Here is a 17,643-nt window from a genome sequence, read left to right on the forward strand (position 1 = left end):
TGTCTTCGGGGGTATTTGTGTGAAGTCCTCAAATACGTGGGATAGCATGCAAGAAAGCATGAAAGACCATACCACATTTTCAGATAGCATCATGAGCTGCTTTGCAAGTGGGAATGAACATATCTGTGCTGAATTAGAAATGATGGGTAGGTCGAGAGAAGACGAGGGCCTAGCTTCTGTCTGATGGAGGAAAGGCGGGGGGAAGATAGAGATTGGGTCAGAAAAGGCAATGTTTGCATCAACTTCTGAATGAATGTAAGCAGGGTAGGATTTCTTTTGTCAAGCACTGCCACATCGTTTTATCTATTATTAAGACTTGAGATGTGAGTAGGTAAAGTCTGTGTGGTGTCTTTCCTGCTAGTGTCTAAGGCCTAGGTGAGTCTGGAGAAAATGGTGTTATCTGTGTAAGTTGACAGGATACAAGAAATAGCATGTGGACCAATGTGTTTATTTGAACAGAAGGCAGCATATTAATGATCAATTCTGAAAGTGCTGAATTAAAGTTTAATAGTTTTTTGGGGGGTGATGTGAAAGCTTGTATGGAAGAATCAGGGGACTGTTCTTGTTCCTTTTAAAGGAAAGCTTCAAACAGGCTAGAATCAGCCTAATGCTTTATCAAGTGAGTTTTGTGTTGGGTAGGTTTCCTCTCTGGRAAGGTCAGAAAAGTTGCTAATGAGGGAATTGATAAAAGATTCTAGTGTGAATGGTCTCTTGAAGCTCAATTTTTATTATCTTTTTGGTTTAAGGAACCATTCTCATTAAGAAATCCAGAAGAATAACTTGGGATATCTTTCAATTAAAAAGAGCTTTTTGTCTTTTCTGTTTTGCCCTTCTTTGTGGAATCACAAAGGAAAGACCCTGAAGAGTTTCTGGTCAACCAATACTGAAATTTGGCTCTTGGAATTCCCACTGGAAATCTAGTTTAAAGAGTTGTTTGCGTCAGTTCAGTCCCTGGACTGTGCAATGTCTCTGTGCTTAATCAAACTTCTATGGTAGACTCAGTATCAAGTTTTCATGCAAATTCCTACAATTTGCAAATCCAGAACTTTTTAGAAGGCTCTGAATTAGATACTTTCATGAAAAGTTCTACCTCTTTGGCTAATGGATTGGTTTTGTGTTTTTTCTTTAAATCTAATCTTTGGCTCTCTTGGTAATTGCACCAACATGCTGAATTAAGCCATATACCATTTATACTAAACAGTTATCATGAATGAAAACAATGTGGATGTTTTATCAAGGCCATATTGGAATTTTCTAAATGCACTTGTATTTTTGTGCTCTTATTGTTGTTCCAGGCAATTCAACCTGAATTACCATGTTTTCATATGTAGCATTTTTAATGATTATTTAATGAAAATATGAGAAAATAGCAAGCACAAAATGTAGCTATTTTATCAGGTCAGAAAAACTAAAAAATAGGTTTAGAGATTTGTGAAACAGATAATTTGAATCTTCTCTGTTTCATTTTGCTTTACTTTTTGTTTTTACAGGAAATAATGAAAAAAGTGTGCCACAGCTCTTGATCAGAGACCTGAAATTTGAGAAGTCATTAACTAAGCTCATGTTTTCTCCTGATCAAGAAAATCATCCATCAAAAGCACCAGTAAAATATGGTGAATTGATTGTATTGGGGTAAGTGACTTGCCTGGAACTGAGGAATGAAGGTATAAGTGCAAGAGTGTCGGGGTGTACTTAAAGCAATTGAACTGCAGGCTGCTGTGAGAGGCAGTCCTACTACCTCTCCCTTGAACCCCCTCTTCTGAATTGTACCTAGTGAGTGTGCAAGCAGATGGTGAGTTGATCAGCTCTTTTTGGTAACTGATTTCATGCCAGGAAGGGCGCTGGAATGCGTGGCCCAGAGAAGGCTGCCATTTTCAGTGGTAACCAGTGTTACACACAATACGATCTGTTGGAAAACTGCACTGTGCCATGCAGACTTTTCTTTGTGACAAAGCGAGCGTAGAGGAAGGGCTCGAACTGTTGAGTACCTTTAGGTTTATTTTCAGCTCTTATATTCTTTCCAGGTAAGCCTTTCATGACAAGGGCAGCCAATTTGTGAGGGGTTTCCAAAGTGATTTCTAGTTGGGGCTRGACAGATGGATAATATGATAGTGTAGAAAGAGGATCACTAGAACTATAAAATGAAAGGATTCTTATAAAACCATAGTAACATTGCTAACACCAAAAGGCAAACGAAATTTTTATAAAGCATACTAAGTGATCTGTTGTTGTGATACTGGCATGCTCAAAGTGAGTTTTCTGTTGGATTCAGCTAAGTTTCCTCTGAAACCCTCTGTATATCTCACAGGCTTTTTATCAAAATTCTATGAAATAATAATAGCTGTTCAGCAGGCTTGGTAAGTATTTAGGATCTTTAATTTATGGTGTGAACAAATAATTTAAAGCTACAAACAAGTAAACATGTTGGCTTAATTGTTTTCATCTTCAGAGTAAGTAATTGTAAATCTTTTTTTTTTTTTTTTCAAAAGCATGCCAATTAAGGAAGTTTTGTGCTTAGAACAGAAGTTCTTGCAGGTCTGCAGCTCATGAGAAGCTGCAGATGCCCAGTGTGAAGATAGACTTCATTTTTCTTATCTGTATCTTTTTCATAGGTACAATGGGTCTCTCCCAAATGGAGATAGAGGAAGAAGAAAAAGTAGATTTGCATTATTTAAAAGACCYAAGGCAAATGGGGTGAAACCTAGCACTGTGCATATTGCCTGTACCCCTCAAGCAGCAAAGGTAAGCTTGACTTGTCTGGTTAAGTCTAGTTCTTCTAGTGCAGTCTAAAGAATTTAGTGGAATGAATACAGTTAAGCTGAGATGAAATGGTGTGAAAAACATGAAGTCCTCTGGCTGTGAAAAAAATGATTGGTATTTATCCCAGGTTTTTGATACCTTTCAGGGTTAAAGGAAATCATTTGGCAAAACAAGTCTGGTGCCCAGTTCTTGCTGTGTCCAGAAAGAGAAAGGATGTTTACTTTTAAAACACGAGTGTTCAGGGCATAGGCTAGTCACATAAAACACTTTCTATTTTATTTTTTTTTCCAAACTTGCTATAAATACATATTTTAGACTTCTTGTTTTCATTCATTCATATTTTAGGGCTAGCTTTGTTCATGTGCAGCTGACTTTAGAATGGTCCCTCAGCAAAGCTCTGCATACACATGCTACCCAAATGGGTGGGAGATCCCCAGAAATGAGGATAGGTGGGTTTTGCATGCTTTTAAATGGCTCATAATTAAGTTTATAGTTCTCAGTAACAAACAAAAGTGAAGTCTTGAGGGGAAATTATATTTAATGTCAAAACTAAGAAAATTCTAACTAAGCTGTTATCAGAGAAGATAATTCTTGCTATATTGTGATGATTCAGGCGCATGGAAAAGGAGTGTTTCAACTGAGACACTCTCACTAGAATTGTTGGAGTTTGAGGGTGCTTTTAGTTGCTGTTTAGAGCTCTTCAGTGTGATTGAGATCAGGTCCTTGAACAAATACCATGGTGTTGAGTCTTTTGACTCTAACTGCCTTGATGTTTAGCAATATTAATCCTTAAAAATTAGGGAATGGCATAAAATATTCTAAAATTAAAATCCTGTAGCTAAATGAAGTTACTGAGACAAAATTACATTTTTAAGAGATCTATGAAGAAAAATTTTTTGCTAATTCTTCAGGCCTGCAAGTGACCAGTGCTATTTAGAAGCACTTTATAAGAGGGTATTTGCTCATTTACTAGGAACAAATTGGGGTTTCACATATGAAGTACAGCACAAATCTCTAGAACTGAAGTCTAGCCTAACAAACTGAAATTTAAATTTGCTTTGGTACAACTTTTGTATCCTGTGCTGGGTTTGCTTTTCCCTGTTTTTCCAGCAATGCTTGTTAGATTTTGCCCACATAGCTTATTAACTATGACTGAGTTTTAGTATGAATTCAGATTGCTTCTCTAGAAGAGAATCCTCGCTTTAACGTTGCAAAAGTTGGGGCCAAAAAGGCTGTAGAGGTGGTTGCATTCAGTTTCAGTCTTTGCACTCAGTTGTTTTGTTTGTCTTTTGTGTCAAGGCAAACACTGCTTTAATGCTAAGCATGACTAACACCTGACTTGGTTACAGGGATTTTGTTGCAGCATGTGGTAGAGACCAGTTTGGTCTGTTGCTGAATCAATCCTGCAGTTTTCTTTAATKGGCAGGATTGTTTTTTGTGAAGTTCTAACTACAGGTGTGTCACTAATGAGCGTGTGACTTAATACATTAATTGAGCATAGCAAGAATCTGGTTATATTGTCTACTTCGCTGCTTTATTTGATAGTAGTTGTTAATGGATTCAATAATACCTGGTGTTTTTGCACAGGCAATAAGTAACAAGGACCAACACAGCATATCTTACACTTTGTCTCGGGCCCAGACAGTAGTAGTTGAATATACACATGACAGCAACACAGATATGTTCCAGGTATGTGAAATAAACAATGTATTTAAATGTATTCTCTATGCTGTTTGTGTTGACATTCTCTCAACAGGCTTTCACCCTTAGACCTGAAGATTTGCATGTGTCACTTTCTGCACTTCACTCTGAAGAGGTGTTTGATTCTATTCATTCCAAAGGCCATCTCATGAATAAAACTATGTATCTATGCATCTCCTTTAGCTTCTCTGGTTAGAGGTGAAAGTTGTTTTTATGACTAATGCACACGATTGTGGTTCTGCCTTTGGTTGCTACTGTGCAAGTCACTTAACCTGTCTCTATTCCATTCTTGTAAAATGAAGAATAAAGTGCACAGTATTCATAAATGCTCAAAGCCAAGCTACAAATGCTTATAAAGGAATTCAGAATCAATGAGTAGGAGGTGGAGTAGAAATGTAAAGTGAAATTAGAAAATAGCTTTTACCACAACTAGTATGATAAATAGTCACTGAATCTTTAAATCTGAAGTGCTGGGAAGTGTTGAGAGAGGAGGCCCCATTCTGATGTGCTATCAGTTCAGAAGAACTTTGCTGCAGTTCCTGTATGTATAACAAGAACCGCACATGTTTGCAGCTGTGGTGTACTCATATCTTACAATTGTTTCCTGTTTTTCTCAAAAGGAAGGGTTTTGTTTTGGGGGTTTTCTTAGTGCGAGTTGTTCATTCTGATACCTGGGCTGATCTAGCATTGATTTTTGTTGTTGTTGTTGCCAATTTATGACAAGAAAGTTTGCTGTCGCAGCGTTTAGTTGTGACGACATTGCAGGATCTAAGGTAGGAGGTGTTTGTGTATGGCTGAGGAAGTTTCTGTGCAGTTGCACATACCCTACAGCAGAGCAAAAGGGCTGTAACAAACTAGCCACAGCATAAGCTACTGTTTGAATCCTAAATGTTCTTTCTCCAGGCATGTTGTGGCTTGTATGCTGCCCAGAAATTGCCAGTGGCAATCCATATGTGCTGATGGGTTATTCTGCCTAAAAAGTAATAGAAAAATACATTCTGACAATGCAGTTTGTCTCAAGGAAAGCTCTCCAGCCTTCATCACAAAGCACCTTGGGCTTAAGATCTCCTGAATGAGTTGGCTTTAAACCTGCCTATGTGGACATTTAGGACAGGAATAAAACTTCCCGTTATTCTTTTAAAGGAAAATGACAATATAAGCTAACTGGAAGAACAGTTGAACCTATGCAATTCTATTAAAATTGGTAGAGTTGTATGGGACTGCAAAACTGACATCCTTCCATACAACCAGAAAAGAAGGCATAGCAACTCTGCAGCCTGCTAATTCTTAAATGTTATATGGATGTTAGTTGTATATTATATTCCTGTTCTATGCATATTAATGTAAAACCTTCTGCCACAAACATCTGGTACCTGGTCTTCCTGGCAGATTAATTGCTTTCCAGCCCCACTGGAGCTGGAGAGTCAGCAGACATGATCTGGGCAGTCTTTTCCTACATCTGTGCCTCCACCTGGTTTGGTTTTGTTCAGAATATTCTGGGCTTGCAAAGTGACTGAACACCACTTCTTCCATCTAACTAGCTGTTTTGGCACTGCTATGGCCAGGTCAGCTGACCTGAGTAACCTTTGTGATGAGAAGATTTCCAATGAAAAATTCCTTTGAATTTGGCTTAATTACATCTTTTGATTTCTCCTTCCTTCAATTGACTGTACTTAGGCTTCACAATAGCTTTGGTCAGATGGAGGTAGAATAACTCATTCAGTTAAGCTTCAGACCCCCGAATTTAGACTGGGAGGGGAGGATGCTTCAAAATGGAATGTCATGTTTTTTGTTTTTTTTTTTTTTTTCCTTAGTCACTTAAATGTTTGGGGTTTGAATGTTACTACACCCAAAGTCAAACTTCTAACACTGTGGTTTTTACTCCTTGCCAGATTGGTCGGTCAACAGAGAGTCCTATAGACTTTGTTGTGACAGATACAGTTCCTGGAAGTCAAAGTAATTCCGATACGCAGTCCGTGCAGAGCACTATATCAAGGTTTGCTTGCAGAATCATATGTGAGCGGAATCCTCCCTTTACAGCAAGAATATATGCTGCAGGATTTGACTCCTCAAAAAACATCTTTCTTGGGGTAAGAAAACACGTTCTTTTCCCAGGTCGATGCAGGTTCAGTCTTCAACTATTTTGTAACTCAACTTCAGACAAATCAAAATTTTCATTGATATCATTTCTCTTAGGAGAAAGCTGCAAAGTGGAAGACATCAGATGGGCAGATGGATGGACTAACCACAAATGGAGTTCTTGTTATGCATCCCCGTAATGGATTTACTGAAGACTCCAAGCCAGGGGTGTGGAGAGAGATATCTGTGTGTGGGAATGTGTTCAGCCTCCGTGAAACCAGATCAGCTCAGCAGAGGGGTAAAATGGTAAGAGCAGTAACCAATGTTTTATGCAGCATGTTTAAAATGTATACAGCCACAAGCTAGGTAGCTTGGGCCAAGACAGAAGTGCTTCATTCTATGCCTATACTGCCTGTGCAGTTAGTTGCACTGACTGTATGTGTGTGTATGTGTGCGTCTTCATACGTGTTGCTTAACCTGAATAACTAGCAGAATTTGACTCTAAACTTAACTGCAAATCTAGACTGCTCTCCTACATTGACTGAGTAGTCTAGTATGCTCTTCTGCAAGCTGTGACAGTCCTGTGCTTAAAGAGTATTTTCCTGACTCTCCTTCTTAAGCTTAGGCTTTTTCAGTTTTCCCATTTTTCCTGTTATTATAGAGTAATTAAGAATCTATAATAAAGAACAATTATAGTTTTATTGACACATGCCTTTATACCTGGTTATCCATCTCCACCTTGGTGTTCYGAGCTTTCTCCTTATTTTTAAAGCAGGGCGTATCCTCCTGGGAGAGGAGATGACTGCACTTCTATGACTTGATCTCTTATTTAAATGTTTGTGTTGTATGTATTTTTGCTAAGTGATGCATTTAGGAATGCTGGTGGCTGCTTTTTTCTTTAGGGAGAGAAGGCTTAGGTGGGCACATGTACAGATGTATGTGAAGAAAACAGTTTAAAATATGATGGAGGACTAAACAAGACTGGCTTTGTGCCATTCTTCCTTGATGCAGTTCATATGGCATAGTTGGGAGTCCTCCTGGGAAGGAGTTGAAAGGAATAATAAAGGATAGATAGGAGCTTTTTGTGGCCTTAATTTTGTATGCACCTTGAGATAATTTTCTGTTTAAGAGGATAGTTTTGAAGAAAAAAATTAAAGGTGGGCAGGAGCTGACACTGGGTTTTATATAGGTATGTTGTATAGGACATTAAGCATCAGCTTCATACTTTTTGTCTAGACCTTCCAGGCAGATGTGTGGTTTTTTTTTTATATATAAAAGTGTCTTATGTTACTCTTATAATATTAGGCGACCTCTTGCTATTTCTCTCCCTCCCTCTCTGTCCTTCAAAAGGTGGAGAACGAAACGAACCAACTCCAAGATGGCTCTTTAATTGACCTCTGTGGAGCAACCTTGCTGTGGCGCACTGCAGAAGGCCTGTCACGTACTCCTACTGTCAAACACCTGGAGGCACTAAGACAAGAAATAAATGCAGCAAGACCTCAGTGTCCTGTAGGATTTAATACTTTGGCATTTCCTAGCATGAAGAGAAAAGATGTTGTAGATGAGAAGCAACCATGGGTGTATCTGAACTGTGGCCATGTTCACGGTTATCACAACTGGGGAAACAAAGAAGAGAGAGACGGCAAGGATCGAGAGTGTCCCATGTGCCGCTCTGTTGGCCCCTATGTGCCTCTGTGGCTTGGATGTGAAGCGGGATTTTATGTGGATGCAGGACCTCCAACTCATGCATTCAGCCCATGCGGACATGTATGCTCAGAAAAGACAACTGCATACTGGTCCCAAATTCCTCTTCCTCATGGTACTCACACGTTTCATGCAGCCTGTCCATTCTGTGCGCATCAGCTGGCTGGTGAGCAAGGTTACATCAGACTCATTTTCCAAGGACCTCTTGAYTAACACATGTGTTATCAAGGACTACAGTAAACTGATAAGCTAAGCGATTCTGATTTTTAAACTGTCTTTCTTATTCTCTGGGTTTTGTTGGTTTGCAGTAAGATGAAGAATTTTTGTTTTTGTTACAACAGCTAAATCCCTCTCTATCAAGAAAAGTTTGGAAATGGAAGAAATGGAAGGTGAAGGGGGAGAACTCTTGCTGCTTTAGTTATTCACTGTTTCTGAAGAGGTGAAGAAAGTGTTCTTGAGTGAAATTCAATGCCTTCAGTTTAATAGTTTTGAATTATATGCCCATGATGTTTGAAAGTTGTTTCATTCTTTTTGTATATGGAAGGTAAATAATTCAAAGAACATTAGTTTACAGCTTGGATGCAAACATTGTAAAATATAACATGTATATTAACTCTTTTCTATTTATCTTTATTATTGAAAATATCTAGAGCATTTAGAGTAGCATGGTCATAGTGTGTTACATCCAGCAATTGGATGTGTAGAGTAGTTCTGGATGGAGACGGATATGAGACAGAAATGGTAGAAAAATCTTTTTTAATCTAAAATACTGAGTTCTTAGAATAGCTAAAATGCTTTTTAAAGTTAATGCAAGTTATGATGGCATAAAGATGTGCTTTAACCATGTGAAAGGTAGCTAAGAAGGACTTCTTAAAATGTCTTTTTGGTAGGACTGTAAGATCTGGTTGTGAGAAAATATTTACCAGACTCTTAGAATATGCAACTTAGTCTAGATTAAGGATTTTTTCTCCCTTCATGCTAACGTATGTTTTCATTTAACATTAGTAACATTTGTGAGGGGTTTTTCATTCTTCAGCATTGGCAAACCTGAAAGATAAGGCTCCTTTTTTTTTTCCTTGCTGTTTGGGGGGAGAGGAGGTGCATGTGTAGGGAGCAGGGACCAGCTTGAGAAGCAGCCAGAAAGGGGACTTGTCTGTTRGGTGTTCTGCATTTAGTGTGGCCCATTGCAGCCTGGACGGCTCGGGCACATGGGTAACCGGCGTCATACGCTCGCCTGTCTGCCTTAAGGAGCCAGGGACACATACTCGTTTAGGCCCCAGACAGAACCTGGTTGAAGCCTGGCACTTAATGGGTGTTTGCCTGTGTCCTAGCATCACCGTGTTACTTGGCACAACCAGCAGTCTGTTAGAGAAGAGCTTGAGTTGGGACCGAGTAGAACTTGTAGGCCTTAGTTTGAGAAGCCTGCATAAAGACCGTCCACGCTGTGGTGGGCTCTAGCAGGTCTTGCTCAGCACCACAGAAATGTTCCCCTTTCTGTACCCTTCCTTTCCCTTCTGTGTCCACCAGAAAAGGCCAGTGCACTACATCCAGCTTTGCTGCTAAGCCACCATGCTTCATGGCAAATACACAACCTGATCTTTCCAGGATTGAGTTGAACATTTTTTTAGCCCGCTTCATACTTTTTTTCCAAATATGTACTGTATAATTGACAGTAGTAAATTTCTGTACTTTATAGCATAACTTTAATTTTTTTCAAAGCTGTTTTCTTGGTTTAGAGACCTGTGTTGCTTAGATGTCATGAATTATTTACTTTGACTCTCAATTGTTTCTCCATTTAAAAAAAATTATATATATTGTTTGGTTCACTCAGGAAATGCATGTGTCAGGAAACCTGTATTATAAGTTCAGTTCGCTGTCATGTACAAGTAACTGCTGTTACTCCGTTTGCATAGAAATATAACTGATTTTGACATTTTCCATATTATATGCAGTAAGTAATGAAACTTATGCAGCAAGAAACCCCTGTATTGTAGTTGTTCTAATCATTTAATTCAGACTCTATTATACTGTAGTTTAATTTTTATTTGCAAATTAATTTATTCAAATTACGTGAGTAAACACTTTTCAAAAATAGAAGTTCTGGGATTGTTGCTTTGTTGCTGTTGTTTTCAAGAGATGGGAAATCTGACTGGAGATGACACTTCTGCTGTCACTGAAGGTGTCTGGTTTGTGTGTAGATAAAGGTAACAAGTAATTGTAAAGAGTTCGCATGTCACCCTGGTTCTAGATTGGAATAGCTCCTTTCAGATATGGCTTGTTAATTTGTCTTATACTTAACCCTACATTAAGGTAAGATTCTTGTTCAGAAGAGATCGTTAACTGATTTCCTCCCTGGGAAAGCTTCAAAGAATGAAATGCAAGTGTCATTAGCTTAAAGTTTTGGCTTATAAAAGTTAAAGAGAGCTCTTGATTTCATATTCCACAAAGTCAGAATGGTATTTCTTCTCTGGTCCTGATCTTCTTGACCATGGGGATATGAAAAATCAGAAAAGGAAATGATGAAAGCCACACAGCAATATTTKTAATACAAAGAGGAATTGTGGAAACGGTCTGAGACCTGTGCTGGAGTAAGCACAGAAAGCAATGTACTTGCCCTGTACTGGGGGCATAGCTGAACTCAGGAGTGGAGTTGGGCACACAGACATCCAGCTGTAGAGGGGAAGGAGCAGAGGGGCTCGTGCCCAGCACTGGAGTGTCTCCAAGCTTCTGCCCCCTCTGATGATAGTTTATGCTTCCCTGATGCTCCATCCTTCCCCCCRTTCCCTACCCCAAAAGAAAGCCTAACTACAGAAGAAGGTGTAGTCTCAGCAGACTCAGCTGTTTCTCGGGGTAGTATTATGTTCAGGTAACTTTCACAGAGCCCTATACTTTGCTATATACTGTGGCTGCCTGTTGCATGCTTTTCTTGATCCAAGATGGGCTTGCTAATCCTGTTTTTAAGTGGACATTGGAGAGCCTGAGCCACTGGAAATCCCCCCATCAAAGGCAGGAGGATAGCAGCTGTTCAGTAGATTGAGGACCACCACCTGTAAAACACACAGACTTAACAAAAAGCAGCAACTTTGGTTTCCTTTTCGAGTTCCCTAGGCTTCTGTTTGTCAATAAACAATTCAAACGGAGGGTCTCGTGCTCTGTAATTTATAAATGTCAAATGACGAGAAAAATGATCTCTCTTACTTAAGCAACTGACTAAAGCCTGAAGGCCTTTGATTCTGAACACAACAAATTTGGAGCTGGGGAAGTGCATTTGTTAGCAAGAGGTGGAGTCTTGCTGGCCTTAAGATGATTATGAATTCCACTTATGGTGTTTAGCCTAAACCAGTCCCTTGTACCTGCAATAACAGACACAAATGAGATCTGTGGCCTTAACCTGCTTGTAAAGGCTTGTTCAAATGGGAAGAGGCATTGACGATGCAAGTGGCAAATGGCATGTGACTGTTCCCTGGGAGATGGCTGCAGGTATGTGGAATTGCTGCAGAAATCCATGTGGAAGTGAGGCAAACATAGGCTGCTTTCTAGCCTTGGTTTTGTGAAGATCAGCAGAAATGCAGTGTCCTTTAGCCAGGCTACATAACGTAGAGACAACTGAAAATCAAGTAGCTTTTTGCGATCAACTGTGCATCATTGTTGTGTTCTGCACAGTTCTGTGTGATGTTTTTATGCAGGTTATTTAATGAGCTAATTTGCCTTTCAGCTGTAGGAAATTGCATGGATTTAATATTGGTAAAAGGCAGCAGTTTGGCATGGCAGCTAGCTAATGAAGCCCTTTGGTTTCCAGAGCAGAAGCAGGGTGGCTGTTGGTGTGCTGACTGGCAGGAGGTCAGGAGCGTTTTGACGGGGAGGGTGTTGGGGACTTACCCGCAGCCTTGCCAGGGAAGCTCAGCCTCTGCGGAGCGCTCCTTCCCTCTGCTGACTCAGCCATCCGTGTAGAGCGGTGCCGTGCGCATGTGCTGGCACTCCAAGACGTGTGAATCTTGGCCCAGCCATGGAGGCTGCGGAAGAGAGTTTTTAAATCCTATCTGTGCTAGACTTGYTATACTTGTGGGAATGACGCCTGTCTCCTGGCAGGTTTGATGGCATGACCCTTGTGAAGTAACCCAGGCAGTCCTGTGTTTGAGGTGCTCTGCAAATCCCATAGTGACTCTGCTCTTGCTTATTTTGTCTTTCTGAAGAGATGCTTTCCAGGTCCAATTCTAAAAATGTGTAGGGTGTTTTGCAATATAAAGCTACTGTGGTGCCTGCAGTTACCTGCCTGCACGGTGTTTTCTGAATTGGGTTAAGCCTGCCTGCTGCTGATTTAGGGCTGATTCCTGTTCCTAATCTTACCTTCCTTTTCTGTAAAAACACTAGCAAAGCTGGTCTGTTTTTAATCACAGTAATAGGCTTTAACACAAAGGCTGTGATCTTCCTGGAAATGCAGCTTCTGAGGATTTCCTGTGGGTACAGGAGAGGAGATGCCTGCACAACCGTGCATCCTGGGAAGAGGTGTGGCGAAGGACCTGTCAAACTGTGATGGTAAACACCAGTGCTGCCATGGCCTGTGCCCATGGGGAGGAGCGAGCAGGCCTGCTTCTGGGGTGCCAGCTGCAGCTCAGCACTGGGTGTGTTTGCAGTGCCACACTGACCTTGCATGGGGTATGCTACCCTGTGGTGACGAACCTCAGCTGCGAGCCGGGGAGGGGGAAACACCTGGGCAAGCTGTTGCACTGGAAACAAGCGGGTGCTTCTGCTGGTTGTTCGTCTGGCTCTGTCCCCTCCCTTAAAGAAAAGGGGCAGCAGCTTCACGGAGCTGTAGGAAGCGAGTGTGTTCCCCCACGATACCTGTTAGTGACCTCCGGGGCCTGCAGGCGTGCAGGATGGCTGCGGGGAAGCCCCAGGGCCCAGGCTGGACATCAGCGTGTGGCTCTGCAGCAGCGTTAGTCATCGTCCRCAGCACCTAAACCTTCACTTTCCTGCCTTCATCCCTCCAGGGGCGGCTGCTGCTCCCTTTTTTCCTTGGCAGCCACTGTTCCTGCTATGGCAAGCAGGCAACTTTGCAGGAAAAGCCGGTCGCTGGCTTTTGTCTTTTTGTCTTGCCCAGTGCTGGCTTGTGTGGGATCGCAGGAGGCATCTGATGAGGCTGCAGCACCTGAGAATGAGCTCGGGGGCGGATGAGTAACTAGAGGCAAAGTGCCAGCTCCAGCAGTGAGGAGCTCCCTGCCTGCTCCCTGGCTCCAGCCCTCCCCCRGGATCTCTGTCCATCATGGCCCTGTCACACACAGCAGCAGGGAAACAGCCGCGGGGCTGGCGGGGGAGGAAACGTGGGGCAAATACAGATGCTGGAGGCAGTATGAGAGTGATCCAGTGGAGGAGAGCCCTTGGAAACCATGGCCGGCGTTAAAAAGCGAAGTGAGAATGGGAACAGAAGCCGGTTGGGTCAGAGGAAAGCAGGGAAATGGGCTTTGCCGCCTGTCAGCTGGAAAAGCAGCTGGCGTGGCGCTTCCTGCAGTGCTGCTGCTCCCGAGTAGCTGTGCCAGCCGTGCCGGCCGCGGGGTGCGTGCCGCCGCTGCGGCATGCTTTGCCGCACGTGGGTGCAGCACTGCTGCCCGGGGCAGGGACAGCCAGTGTCGCGGGCTGCTGCATTGCTGAATAGAGAGCGCTGGGGCCTGGGGTGGGGAAGGGGCTCGTACCCCCGAAGGCCCAGGGAGCGAACCTGGCGGCTGAACGGCAGAGCTGGGAGAGCTGGCGCTGGCGTCCTCTGGGTCTTGCCTCATGTATTACGGTGTTCAAATCCAGAGTAACCGCTCTTAGGTAGAGTGAGGTCCACCCAGCCTGCTGTTTGGTTTCCAGCAGTGAATGTAAGCATGCACTTGGGAGAAGCAAGAATGGGGCAAGAGTAAATTATTAGTCTGCTGATTTCCTTCCTCTGCCATGTCTGCATGTATAATAACCAGCTCCAAACTGAGATCGCGAGGGAGAGCTGCTGTCTCAGATATATGGCAGCAGTGGGGTCCTTCAGAGTTATACCTTGAATTCAAGCTGGGGTCACCCATTTTGTGTCATCCTAGTGGAAAGGTCTCATAAAAAGACATCCCCTTCCAAGCGAAGCATTTGCATGTGATGTTCTCCTAAGGAGTCCCTGGGTGTTGTGCTGGCACGCGTGGCGTGGGAAAGGTAGGTGGGAAGTGCTATTTCACGTACTTGGACAGGAGGCAAAAGTGCAGAGCATGGTTAAATCACTTGGGGAATAGCTTCCTCGTGGATATTCTTCACTAACAACACCCAAGATCCCATCTTGTCTGCGTGTCTTATTTAAAGTGTCTTTGTCCTTGCGCTTGTCTCTGCTTCGTCTGAAAAAAAAATAAGCCAGTTTCACTTTTCTCCGTGCTTCTTTCATTTGACAGTTTCTCAGCCATGTTCACTGTGATTTTTAAGTGTTTCCATTGACATGTATTTTAATGCAGAGAAACATGCTAGCTGGACTTAAGCTTCTCAAAACTTTATTTTTGYTTGCTTTTGCGTGCGCCATTTATGCTTCAAGCCGAGCAGGGTTTCTCTTCAGTCTCTCCTGGATAATGTAAGCTGGAAAAGAGCAAGGYAGGACAAATTGCTCTCCTGTGCTCCTGGGGAACGGCCACGTGAAGGATCAGCCTTGCCTGGGTACATAAACCTAGYGTTTCACCTCCGGGCTGAGGTGATCTGTTTCTCTCTCCAGATCTTGCTCAAAAGCCACCAAGTCTCAGCACCTCCCACGCCTCAGTGCTGTGAGAGCTTTAAAATAACTTCTTTATATACCACCCTACAAATGAATCTTACTGGTGCTGTTCCACTGGGTTGGTTTAGGACCAGAATCGACACAAAGCCTGTAGTGCTTCCGTTCTCTCTTCTCTTCAGAATAACATTTTTTAGCTGATCTGAGAAGACTTTTTTTWWAAAMMAAAAAAAATAAATAAAAGGAAAGAAAAAGCATGCACCAGTATTCTAAACTTGCTTAGATGCAAGGCTAAAAACTGCAATTTGCTGTCATGCGCTGTAGAAGAGGAATCGAGTCAACTCATCCTTTCCAAAAAAGCATGCTTTTTTTTTTCTGTTGTGTGGGAGGAGGGAGAATTAGCTATTCAGTGGAACGAGGACAATTAAAAGCAAACGCAGCTTCCAGCAATGCCATCATCTGTTCTGCTAGCCCTGGGGAATGGGGAGAAAACTTGATTTTTCAGCTGGCCTGTCTCCGTCCCGTGCTTCCCACCAGCTCYGCGGCTGGCACGGGGCTCGGTGGGATGGAGAAGCAGCCGTGCCTGCTTCAGCGRGGGATGGCCCAGGTTTCCCTGAGCAAGCCGATTTCACCAAAACCATGAAATACCATCTTGTGGGACACAGGAAAAACAGATTCAGGGCAGCTTTCCCGAGAGGGAGGGTTACCCATCCCKGAGACCTCAGCTCCGCTGTCACCCCGGGTGTTTTCACGGCGTTGCTCGGCGCGTGTCACTCTTTMTCTCTTGGAAATCTCACCCCGCCTGGGAAGCAGGAGGTGTGCGAGCGCGTTGGGCGGCGATGAGTCAGGGCGCGTGTCGCACTCCTGGGCGGCTGCCGAGCTGGCAGAGCGGCCGCCTGAGCAGCCGCAAGCGCCGTGGCAAAAGGCACCGAACGGGGACGGTGCTAGCCCTAAAAAACCAACCAACAAAACAGCGCAGCCCCTGCATCCTTAAAACAACACTGCCAAATGCACAGTGTTTATACAGGGGAGTGTTTTTCATGCCGTAGAGGCTTGGGATTAGTGCTCCTCGTGACAGTGTGAATATATTTATAGAGCGTGCACGTCTGCATTTTGTTATATTTTTATCTTTTTAGGCTACTGGTTAATAAAGCCAGGCTGTATTTACGTTCATGCCATGAGAGTATGTTGAATACTATCATGCAAGTGGTTCAGGCAATGCTGGCTCCAAACATCTTCCAGGGGGTGGTTTAGGAATTGGTTCAAATTATAGGCGTTTCAAGGTAGGATGCCAGAGATGGCCCCTCCAGGACACTTGTGTAAAGCCTGTTCCTCCAGGAAGGAAGAGCAGCTATGGAAGACTCCAGTCCTGGAGGTGTTTAACCCGGGACCCTACTTCCTCCATGCTCCTTTGATTTTTTTGGTACTCCAAAAAATGGTAATGCACACAGCATGTTTGCTGTAGAAGCTGTTTCTGAATGACTTTGCTGTCCTTGCTCCGGTTTGCCAGAGCTGGTCCTTCCACGGTGCATAGGCACTSTCAGCAATCACCTCCGCAGCAGAGCTGCTGGCTGGGCACCTCTGAACCCTGCAGTGTGGGCTTGATGGATCACGTGCCCTGCTAGAAGCTTTCAGTCATCTTGTCACCCTGTACTGAGTCAAATGTCTTGCGAAACTCAATTAGAACTGCCATTTTTCAGCCAGCCTTGTTATCTCAGAAAAGGAAAGCAGGTTTCTCACAAGGGAGTTTCTCCTCTTTGGAAAAAACCCATGTTGATTGGCAGTATGTTGCTGTCCTTCATCACACGAAGCTCAGATCAGCTTTCCTGTTACTTTGCCCAGTATGGATGCTAGATGAGCTACTCCACAATGATAATTCTGGCTCTCCTTTGAGTACTGGCTTTTATGATACCGGGAATTTCCCTGCAACCTCAAGGGAAGGGGAGAAAAAAAAATAATGGTTTCCAGATCTTATCAGCCAACTGTTAGATTTTAAATGCAAGTTTCTTTGCATCAGCTGATTTAAAAATACATTGTTCAGAAGGTAATCGTGGATCCTCCACAGCATTAGTCTGCCCTGTGGCAGGGTCAGCTCTACCCATACTCTGCTTGCAAGCATTCATCTACCTCATCCTTTCAAACTCTGCAATAATGGAGGCTCTCCAACCTCTCCAGGCCATCTGTTCCTCTGTTCAACCACCCTTGGAGTGCAACATTGCTCTTTGTCTTGAACCTGGATCTTCAGGAGAGATTTAGCACTTGAGTACTTGGTCCCTCCCCAGATGATGTGAAGGCAGTAGCTTTTTTTCCTCCCTCTTTCTGGCAGCCCTTTGGGTAATTGGAGGCTGTTAGCATGTCTCTTTTCAGCCTTTTCTTCTCTGTGCTAAAAAGTCCCTTTGACTTCTCCTGGCAGGTTGGGTTTGCCAGACCGCAGTGGTTCTTTCTGCTGATTCCTGACCTCTATCTCCAGCCTGGCTGTGTCTTCCCACGAGCTCTTGCTTGGCCAAGAACAGTGAACAGGTCTCTGCCTGGGTCAGGCAAGCTGCGTGTCTCTCCAAAAACCCTCAGCCACCTCCTCTGAGGGGCTGGAAAAAGAGCTCGATGGTTTGCAGATTCATCACATTTTTATGCCCATTGAGCAGCATTTCAGTTTTGGTTCCCTGAGCAACTTGGAGCAGATCTTCTGC

General features: G+C 43.1%; 1 protein-coding gene across 3 annotated transcripts in view; it reads left to right on the forward strand.

Moving 5' to 3' along the window:
- PELI1 (pellino E3 ubiquitin protein ligase 1) overlaps window positions 1–11,384 on the forward strand; it is a 47,018-nt gene extending 35,634 nt beyond the window's left edge. For all 3 annotated transcript variants that reach the window (XM_085307275.1, XM_085307273.1, XM_085307274.1), the window contains 6 exons: window positions 1,491–1,632; window positions 2,613–2,742; window positions 4,348–4,449; window positions 6,354–6,551; window positions 6,658–6,846; window positions 7,891–11,384. In XM_085307275.1, the coding sequence (XP_085163401.1) occupies window positions 1,562–1,632; window positions 2,613–2,742; window positions 4,348–4,449; window positions 6,354–6,551; window positions 6,658–6,846; window positions 7,891–8,457 (1,257 nt within the window). In that variant the 5' untranslated portion in view covers window positions 1,491–1,561 and the 3' untranslated portion in view covers window positions 8,458–11,384. The remainder of the gene's footprint in view (window positions 1–1,490; window positions 1,633–2,612; window positions 2,743–4,347; window positions 4,450–6,353; window positions 6,552–6,657; window positions 6,847–7,890) is intronic.
- The last annotated feature ends 6,259 nt before the right edge of the window (window positions 11,385–17,643 follow it).

The sequence above is a fragment of the Rhea americana genome, unplaced genomic scaffold (assembly GCF_003343005.1).
Source record: "Rhea americana isolate MKP2758 unplaced genomic scaffold, rheAme1 scaffold_256, whole genome shotgun sequence".
NCBI lineage: Eukaryota > Metazoa > Chordata > Aves > Rheiformes > Rheidae > Rhea > Rhea americana.